Source organism: Sander vitreus, chromosome 17 (genome assembly GCF_031162955.1).
Source record: "Sander vitreus isolate 19-12246 chromosome 17, sanVit1, whole genome shotgun sequence".
In the NCBI taxonomy this organism is placed as follows: domain Eukaryota; kingdom Metazoa; phylum Chordata; class Actinopteri; order Perciformes; family Percidae; genus Sander; species Sander vitreus.
The window spans coordinates 27546103-27556742 of record NC_135871.1 but is presented as its reverse complement, the minus strand read 5'-3'; the positions used below and the strand labels follow the sequence as shown (position 1 = coordinate 27556742).

The following is a 10640-nucleotide window of genomic DNA, read 5'->3' as shown; positions in this document are numbered from 1 at the left end:
ACAGACCAACAACGGGACAATTTTACCAATTTTCGCCATCTTATTCATCACTGATTTCACTTCTGACAACGTTTTAGGCGAGACAGGAACTGTTTAGATTTCAAATATAGGCAGTATTGCGAAAATTAAAACCGAATTGACAATTTGCTTCAAAGTTTTCGGAGTTGAGAAGCTCCATGAAGTGAGGCGACAGCCAGCAGGCGTCTGCCCCGGCCTCTAGCTCGTCGCTCGGCCAGTCATGCTCCGAGACCTCGCTGTGAGCTGGAGGTCTCTCAGACCGCTCTCGTAAATACGAGGCTTTTATTTCGCCATGACGGTTCGTTTGTTTAAACATCACAACACATGTCCATCATGAGATTAACGGGAACCTGTGGTTAACTGTCTTTTTCGGAATTAAACTCCACAAGTGTGTCCTGCAGTTCGCTGGCCGTCACACACACACACACACACACACACACACACCCACGTCCACAGCGCAGCAGGCAGAGGCGGGGGAGAGAGAGATACCTGTTGCTCTTCGGGAGACTTGTTTAAATTATGACAAATATGCTATATACATTAGATTTAGTATTTAGTTCATACTTTTCTTGGTGTTATTTGTTTTCTGATTTTAATGCTATAAAGACCGTTGCCGTGCTTACATCACTCCCTTACCCCTCCTACCAGTCCCTATGGCCACTTGGCCAGTGCGAATGCAACTGGAAAAACCGGTTTTGGGGGAGAGTAGTTAGTAGATCTGTTTAGAAGTGGACTTTTCCTATAACTACGTTCCTGTAACTACCTGGTCGGAAAGTGGCTATAGTTAATGAAACCAAAAAGTACATTTTCCCAGCACAAGGAGAATCCAGGGTAAATAAGATCAGCTAAGTATCAAGACAGTTTACTCCAAAGTAATTTAGTATGAGGGCATAACCAAAATAAATGCACAAGAGTTTTTCTTTGATTCCCACAGAATGTACAGTTTACATTGAAGGTGCTGTAGGTAGGATTGGGAAGATCCAGGACTTTGCCAAAGAATTTGAACATCAACAACTTCTCAGTCCCTCCCCCCTTTCTGCTAAAGCCCAAAACGGTCTCCTAAGACCCTCCCCCTACAAAGGAGAATGAATGTGTGTGCATGAGTAGTGATCGTTAGACACCCACCCCCTTGTCCCTGATTGGTGCATCTGAACAGGGAGCTGTGGATTTTTGCAAATCCCACTACAGGCTGTAGGTGGAGCCAGAGGAGCTGGATCTTTTTTAAATGACCTGCTTCATGTAGTTCTACTGGAACATAGGGTCAGTTTCAACAAATATGACAGAGAGTTAGTTTTATAAGGCTTACCTACTGCATTTAATGTCTTTTTTGAGCTTCTGTAAATAGTGGTTGGTTGGGTAAGACCTATGAAGCATTTTAAAAGAAATCTCTTTGACTTTATTAGTCAGAAAAAACTTCTGCGGCAGAAGCCAGACCTTGTCCCTATACATATATCTCCAACAAAGCTGGGCCAGTGTGATAAAGAGGAGGGTGTACTAATGATGTCATGTTGAAAAAGTTGATGAATTATTTTGTCAATATTCTTACAGTGTGGAGAGAAGCAACTTCTACCAACATCAGTATCAAGTACATTACCTAAAACAGGGAGATTACCATCAGCCCTAAAACCTCTAAAGTGCAATTACACATGTGGGGATGGCATCGAAAACCATCGAAAACTCCCTAGGAATTTCTTCACCAGTATGGTATTCCAATTCCGAATAAGAATAAAGTTGACGCCCTCCTGCAACTATTTGCAATCATATGCTATCAGTCGTGTCACTCACACAGTTTGAGCCATACCCACTGTGCAAAACTCCACACATGAAGTCCACAAAAGCTTGATTTAATAATATCTTTATATACTTTTGTCATCATTGGCACTGTCTTGTAAGAGTAGAGTCTTAAAGTACATGTGTATGCTAGATGCTTTCATTCTGCTTGTCTAATTTTTACAAGGGCAATCACTCTTATATGTCCCATGCTGTAAGATGTTTTAATTAAATATCGTACTTTTAGACTCTTAAATAGATTTTTTTTTAAAAGTATGTTATGGATTTTTTAGAGTAGAAAATATAAAGTGCCATATGTCGGCTGTTTTATGTGACTAAAAACATATTCACTATGGTGGAATATATAGCTATAGCTGTCTTTTATGTAATTTCTCAATCCTGGTCATCAGAATTTTAGGATTAGTTGAGAGAGAGAGAGAGAGAAAGAGAGAGAGAGAGAGAGAGAGAGAGATTATTCCCAAAATATGAATATAATTATATTGTGTTCTTTCCCTATTTTTCTGAGAGCAAACAGCATATATACACTTAAGTAGCTTTATTGTATTTAGCTTCAAAGTTTTACCATTCTGATGACTAGTCATGTAGTCATGTTTAAACATGCCCTGTCTGCTCGCTTTAAGATGAACTGCCATTGTTATTAATGATGCAGTCAATCCTTATGCCTACTGTTTATATTTGACTGTAGTGAATAATCCACTCACACTCTACTGTTTACTTATGTAGGCTACTTATTATTGGCCATCTTGGACATTTATTGGTTTTAATGTATTCATGAACGTATGCATGTGTTGTTGTTTTTTTATTTTTTATTTTTGCTTTTTATATGCATTGCTAATTGTGTTTTTATTTTTTATTGTTTCACTCCTCTGTTGTTATGTAATGATTGTGTTATATGTTGGGACCCACTCGAAAACGAATTTGTTTTTTCTTATTTACATATTTGTCGTTTTGAGATATATATTTAAAATTATACGGGATTTGTTTCTTAATAAACAACAGCCGGTAGGAGCGAAGTAAAATCTTTTTACTTCACAGCGTCCCTGCGATTCGGGGCAAGCCAGCAGCTCGTATATTCTCGCGAGGTTGGGTCGATATCATTACAGTCTCTATGACATATCGCGATACGTCAGAAGCATTACCCCATTTTCCAGCTGTCCCTTAGTCGGTCGGGATTTCGGAACCACAGAAGAATCACCGGAAAGGGTTTAGTGATAAAACAGCACGTTTGGGAGGAAATACAACATTATATGGTTACATAAACACGCAACGAGCTACGTTATCCTGAATTACACGATGGAAACTGAACTATGAGGTAAGGGCAGAGTGTAGTATTTGTGGTGTGGAAGAATGTCCCTGAGCGGGCTGACGTTAGCTTCTCACTGGTTAGCCTACTTGCTAGCTGCAATGATATATATATATATATATATATATATATATATATATATATATATATATATATATATATATATATATACACACACACACACGTTAGCGTGGCTAGTTGGTCATTTTTACCCGGTGTGGCTTGCTAACGTGAGCCTGTAACTGTGATATTAACACGTCTAGCAGGTAGCTAATATTGGTTTGTGTAACAAGATCAGGGCGACAAAAAATAAAAGAAGATGCCACCCAGTTAGCCAGTAACGTTATGCTAATGGTAAATCACTGCATCTGCATTGGCAGCCTGTGATCTAACGTTAACATTGACGGGTGTTACTTGTGGTTCACTGTAGCCTCCCAAGTAGCCGGGTCGGTTGAGAAGAAGATGCTGAATAGACAAGGTTGCCGACAGTGATGGGGGCAGACAGCGACTTTCATGGGTGTAGGTTGTCTCAGTTCGTCTAGCATTTGCTCTCCTGATGTTTGTCACGGCTGCACATCTGGCTAACTGTCCAGTCAAAACAGCCCTCTGCTCTGAGTATCCCATTATCAGTTTGAGACCTAAACATGTATTGCGTTGTTGAGCGAAGCAACTCATCATAGGCGAGTCCACGGAAATAATGGAGGAAGTGAAGATGAATTGACAAACAGACCATTCCTGTTACAGTAAACGCTGTTTCCAGAGAAGGAAGCAAACTCATCCTGCATTAGTTGATGTGTAACTGTAAGTCTTTATTGACTTTGATTGGCTTACTAAGCTCGAGGTCGATCAGTTAGGACTAGTTTCCATGGTAATGCAAATGTTGACAGGTTTAAAGGTTGACTCGCAGATGAAAACACAATGGCCAGTGTGTTAAAAGTGCAGACGTGAGTAAATGACTACCATCCAAAACTCAATGATGCTTTGATCCAGGACCAATCTTGATTCCTACAGTGCTTATCATAAGTGAATACACCCATGCTAAAGTTGACTAGAGATTGGCATGGGGTACTTTCCATAAAATATTCTCTCAATGCAAATCAAACCAGCTATCAGGCTAACTGAAATAAAACCATGCCAATCTCTAGGTATGGTGAAGGCTATGTGATGATGAGGGGGCCAAGGGAACTTTTATCAGGATGCATAGTATCCTGGATCCATGAAATAACTGGCCTTTAAACATAGGGGTGTACTTACTTATGCCCCCTTTATTTTAAGGAAGAACATTTATTTATTGACGATACATTATTCATTCACAAAGAAAATTGGTGTCATTAAAGGTTGGATTTTTCCTAATTTTTTTAATTAAGGCATTTTTTTTTTTTTATTCCTCTTTTTAGTCAACTTTAGCATGGGTGCATTCACTTATGCTGAACACTGTATATTTGTGGGTTTCTACACACCTAAGACCCAACCTTGCTAACAATAGCAGGTGTTTTACATGGGGCTGACAAAAATGCAGCGTTGCTCACCGTCCTTCGTTCTGCAATGAGTTCAGCTAGATTTAAGCTGTAACAATTCACTGATTAATCAATTACTCAATGGATGGGAAATGAATTGGCAACAATTTTGATAAATGATTACTAGTTACAGTTGTTAAATCAAGCAAAAGTGGAAACAATTGTATGATTGTAGAATGTCAAATGTGAATATTTACTGCTTTTCTGTGTTTGTATATAATTAAGAAGAATATCTTGGGTTTCACAGGCATTTTTTTTAATACCACTGATTAATCAACCAAGAAGAACACCTCTTGTAGAAAGGGAAATCTGTAGTTCCAAAGCCTACTACATTATCATGTAATAATCAGTGACAATAGTTTACACTGTCTCTGTAATACTGATTAAAGAGACAGACTTGGTCATAATGTATATGTGTGGGGTGCATTATCATTATTTTTGGATATATGCAGGAGATGGGCAGTAAGTTTCCCCTGTGATTGGTGCCTGGTCTTCTTTATGTGTGCCCTGCAGCCTCATTCACTTTTGTTGTTATACAAAAAATCAAATCTACTTAAATCATATGAAGGGTTGTATAGATCATTCTCCATCTGAATGTTAATTCTGAATTTTACTGTGTGTGTGTGTGTGTGTGTGTGTGTGTGTGTGTGTGTGTGTGTGTGAGAAAAATCCTACACATCCTAAAGCTTTTTATTTCTGTTTTCAATGACGTTTCATGTCCCTGAGATCCTGGTTTGCTGGCAAATCCACATTGCCCGCATAATCATCCACAGTTCAAAAGTTCATCTTGGTTCAGGAGGGTGACTTTTCGTTCAAACAACCTATAAATCAGAACCACATAATACGAGGAAGGACTGCATTCAACATAGCGTTTCTTTCATTCAATGCCAACAGCTTCAAAGGACAGAATTCATAATGTTATCCTTCAGCAGTGCAAAAGTGGTGAAACATTGTAAACAGGCTTAAACAAGCCAAAGGGATCACCTTTGGCTTGTGTCACCTTTTTCAGCCCTTCTGAGTTTGCAGGTATGAATATAAAGCTAGTGATATCATTTGAAAAGGAATACCATTTGGTAACCTGATGTAAGAGTCACATGGCCAATATGATCTTAAAGTGCATCCACAGCCATGCTCACCTGTGTTTTTTTTTCACTTATTTTGCTTTAGTAGAGCAACTTCCAGTTAACTAGTTTGTTAACAACAGAACACATGTAAAGGCGGTGCAGTATTCTTATATCATGCAGTTAACCAGCGTTTTGCCAGCGTGTTGACTTCTTTTCCCCACAAGAATCGGGGTCAACAGCAGTAACAGTAGGCTAATCTTTTGGGATAATGAAGTGAACTGCTTTGACTGTTTAGTTTAAGGGCATTTTAGTTTGATAACTTGACTACGGGGTTAAACGAGAACTCGCATGGTGAATTTATGTTGTATTGCCATTTTCCTTGTAGTACGACCCAAGTGCTGTGCTTAAGTTTAGCCTGTGTTACCCTCCAAAGCATTTTGGTCCTGCTATCAGTTTTTACTATGTGATAGTTCTAACGTTAGCCAGCTGTGGAGGCTGGCAGCATGTTGGCTTGGTTTGGAAGGATGGGGGCAGGGAGCTTTAGGCAAGGATGGAGTGATACAGGAGGAGCTGTGTTACTGTCCTGTCAACCCCCCATGCCTCACCACTTGACATCAGTGTGATAAGAATGTGTTTCAAGAGAGAGAGGGGCGCAGAGCTTAGTGAGGGTGTGTTGACAGTCTGCTTCTTTAGTGTGCGAGTGAGAAAGAGAGAAACTGTGGAGTAGGGCTGGGCCATATGACGATGTATACCATCAAAACAATATAAAAATGATTTTTATATTTATTTTTCTATATCGTTTGTATCGCGATGCCAAAACGCCAAACTGCGTTACGGCAATGTTGACATCCTTTGGACGATGCTTTAAGTTCTGATCCTTGCGTGTTACCTTCATTTTGCACTAAAGTGAGAAAATACTCAGTACTTTTCATTTGTTAAGTATTTCATGTCACACCTTTACCATGTGGTTATTTCATTTATTTATTAAATTTCCCTAAAATCTGCTAGATCCTGATATATATCCTTATCGAGATATGAAATGATGACCTATATCGGGATAGAAGACTTTTAATGTCCTATGTTGAATGTCAGGAGGGTGCTGCTAGTGATTTTAAACATGCTGCAGTGTGCATAAATTACTTGACTAAGAATATTGACTCTACTTTGAGTGGTTTTGGCTTCACTTTTTATTTATTTATCAGTTTTAAATATCAAACTGTCAAAAACATGAGTAATTGAGCATTTATGACAAGAGTTCTGAACCCCCCACCCACTCCAGGGGGCATCCCAAAATAAACACACAAAAACGACAAGGAGGGTGCTAGTGATTTTAAACATGCTGCAGTGTCCATAAATGACTTAAGTATTTTGACACTACTCTGATTGAGAGCTAAATGATACACAGAGGGAAATGACTATCGGAGACAGAAAACATGAATTGCAACACTACACCACTTTCCTCTTAAATGCACTGTACAACTCGGAGCAAGTAATCAAATATAATAAGAATATTGGCGTGTATTTCACAGTGATATAAGTATCCAACATTGTCACATCCAGTTGGGCAGGGCATCAGTTTGTGTGCAGTTGTCCCAAATTCATTCCTGGAAGAAGGGAAAGGGGAACGTTAGAGGGGGTCAGCAGAAAGGGACAAAGAGGGAAGAGAGTCTGAACCCTAATCTGCATATTGTCCTAAAGCTGCCTTTTAAACGTGTGTGTGTGTGTGTGTGTGTGTGTGTGTGTGTGTGTGTGTGTGTGTGTGTGTGTGTGTATTTGTATATGAGGGGCTTAAACAGGCATCTGCCACCACAAGCCTTGATAACAAAGCAACACTCCAGCTACATCCCCATGCTCTAATTACAGTATACAGACTAATCACGCAAATACAATACATGTACACAGCGAGAACAAAGCATTAATACCCCCGAGTACACACTCCTATGGTACGCATGATGACAAAGGAAATAGATGCACGGTGACGGCAACAAACAAATTCAAAATATATAGGTAGTTGACGTTTCGTTGAAGTTTAAATTAAACTTGCAGCTGGATTTATCATTTTTGCAGACTTTTTCTGTCTAATCAAAGACATATATATTTGCATGATTGAAAGTGAACACTTGAATATGATCAGCAAATGAAAGGAATTGAAGGAATGATTAATTAATTAGTGAAGCTGCATGGTGAACATGACCTGGTGAATTCTGCTAGTAGCATGATTTCAAAATATCTTTTTAGGCTAAAAACTAAATCTCTGGCTGCTTCTACGTTTTTTGTTGGTGTCACAAAGGGTGTGATCATTCTTGCTGTATATATATATATATATAATAGAGGTATTGTGGTAAACTGGCGCTCGTAAACAAAAGTTTACTTTGATTCATAGCAGCTTATTTGCTGAACAGATTTTGGCAGCTTGATAAATAAAAGTTACTCTTGTTCCATATCCTCTAACTTCATCTAAAGATAACACCGCTCTCTGCCGCAATTTAATGACGAAATAGCTGAATATGATCCTTATAAATCCACAAACCCTTGTGTTTTGGATTTTCTCAGTTGTCCGTTCAGATTTGGTGCCTCTGGAGTTTGAATATCTCCTCAGAGAGAATAAGAATAACAGAATTTCTTAAATAATTAAAAAGTTTAATGTAGTTGACTAGCAGTTTGATGATCCTGTTCCTAGTTTAGAGCAGGCAAACAATCTACTGTAGTTGCCCAACTGCTTCGATATTTTCTCAGTGGCAGACGTGAAAGTGTGTGTGTGTGTGTGTGTGTGTGTCTGTGTGTTTTGTGTAGGGTGGGCTTTGTTCGTCTGACCTAGTTAAGCTGGTTACTTTGTCCTCCCACTCTGATGATAATGGGACACACGCTCATATGCACACTCACTCACTCACACACTCTTTAATAGGCTAAGGACAGTTTTCTACTGAAGACATAATAAGTCTTAATCGTTCACAGCAATGTCAAAGTAACTTTTTCCGAAAAGAGACATTGCAGTCAGGGTTGGGTACCGAACCCGGTACTTTTACCGGTACCGACCGAATCACGTCAGTATTACCGAGTATTGGTTCACTTAAAATCAAACGGTGCCAAATTTTGGTACCTGAGAGCGCGTAAGCACAAGCTTATCTGTCCTCTCTGCATGTTGACAGAGAGCGGAGCTCCGACACACACGCACACACAAACACGCATTAGTTCTGATGCGAAAGGTACCCAACCCTGAGTGCAGTTGAGTTTTTTTTTTTAAGTTTGCGAACTATGTACTAAATTCCATCCATATCTCCATTATATTGTGGTTGTGACAAAACCTTAGAGTCTCCTTAAATTGACCTTTTTAACTGGGTTTCTCCTCATCCCTGAGTAAAAAAAAAAACAGATTTTTATTTACTGAGGGTAAAAAGTCAGAAACCCACACACCCTTCTGAAGTCCTTGTCTCTTGCAATGTGTATGTCAGATTATTCTTTAAGTTTTATTATGGGTTGTCTGCTGGCTACAGGGATACAGGCAGGTCTGGATCTGATTAACATACCTCTACTAGGGCAGAGGTATCCACACACACACACACACACACACACACACACACACACACACACACACACACACAGTGTTATTGTGAGTGTGTAAGGCACTCTTTTATTTCACATTTTTAAACATCCCAAATATACAATTTGGACATAAACCCTAACTGTCACCTGTTTTGAGAGATTCTTTTTTAATTAATTAAAATAACTGAGTTTTTTGCAGTAACTTTAATACATGTTTTAATGGTTGTTCTGTCCATATAGAGGATTCTTTCAACCAACATTAGATGTTTTCAGATTTTTTTTTAACATCATCTGTTTTTTGGGGGATTTTAGTAAGCAACTTCCAGTTTGTATTGCCTAAAAGAAAACACTCCAATGGAGCTTTTTTACAGGCCAACTTAAAAAAAAAAAAAACTGGTGTTCACTGTGGTCAGCTCCCAAGTGAGAATGTGTGTAAATGAGTGTGAAGCAGAGTGGTTTTGAAAACAAGCAAGTATGTTCAGGCTGGCTGCCCTGCATAAATAAAGGTTTGCTGCCCTGTTGACATGCACGAGCATGGCTGAAATGGTCCAGTCCCCTTGGACTGGGACCAGCCTAAATACCAGATGACATACCAGATTAAAAACATGGGATTCAAAACATGCTATATCCCTTATTGAGAGTGTCGGTGTTTATGTGTTTGCTTTTTGGCGTGTGCATCTGTCATTGCATCAAAACACAGGAACCACAATGGCTCACGCAACTAGAAATTCACAACTTCAGCATCAAAAGACAGCAGAGTGGAAAATGAACTCCGGACTCGTGCTGGAAAGTAATTTTCCTCTGACTGAGTTTGTCTACTGTATCAGCACATTTGGCACTTGATCTGACCACACATTATTTGGTCTCGTTAATATGCTGTTATGCGTTGGATTGTTGACCTTGGTGGCTGAAGTGAGCCCCTTTACTTTGAAAGCATTTTTGTGGCTCACCAGTGAAATGTTCTTAATGTGAAGTGGTTATATTACCAAATGATTTGCTGTACTGTTGGATTATTGATTTATTGATCAACCACTTCATCTATTTTCCTAAACGTGTTGTTTCAGGTGTTGTGTAGTGCAGAAGACTGAGTGAACCATGGCACAGTTCCCCACCACATTCCCAGGTCAGTATGTGTGTGTGTGTGTGTGTGTGTGTATGTATGTGTGTGTGTGTGTGTGTATACCTGGCATGAGAGATGGGTTTAATGTTTAGGTAATGTTTATGTTTTCTTCTCAGTGTTGACGGCTAAGAGTCAAGAGCACGTTGGCGCCACATTACTCCATTAATCCACCATAATATTCCACCAGTCCATTAAAAGATGAGCCCCACCTTCTCATAATTTGAATCATAACTAGTTTTACATCCACATCTTAGAATCCCTCCCCCCCAAGATTATTTATCAAT

At 39.2% G+C, this 10640-nt stretch overlaps 1 protein-coding gene across 3 annotated transcripts in view; it reads left to right on the top strand.

Annotated features, from left to right (window-relative positions):
- Nucleotides 1-2958: 2958 nt before the first annotated feature.
- itsn1 (intersectin 1 (SH3 domain protein)) overlaps nt 2959-10640 on the top strand; it is a 54667-nt gene continuing 46985 nt past the window's right edge. For all 3 annotated transcript variants that reach the window (XM_078273845.1, XM_078273846.1, XM_078273844.1), the window contains exons 1-2: nt 2959-3121; nt 10301-10359. In XM_078273845.1, coding sequence (XP_078129971.1) covers nt 10332-10359 — 28 coding nt within the window. In that variant the 5' untranslated portion in view covers nt 2959-3121; nt 10301-10331. The remainder of the gene's footprint in view (nt 3122-10300; nt 10360-10640) is intronic.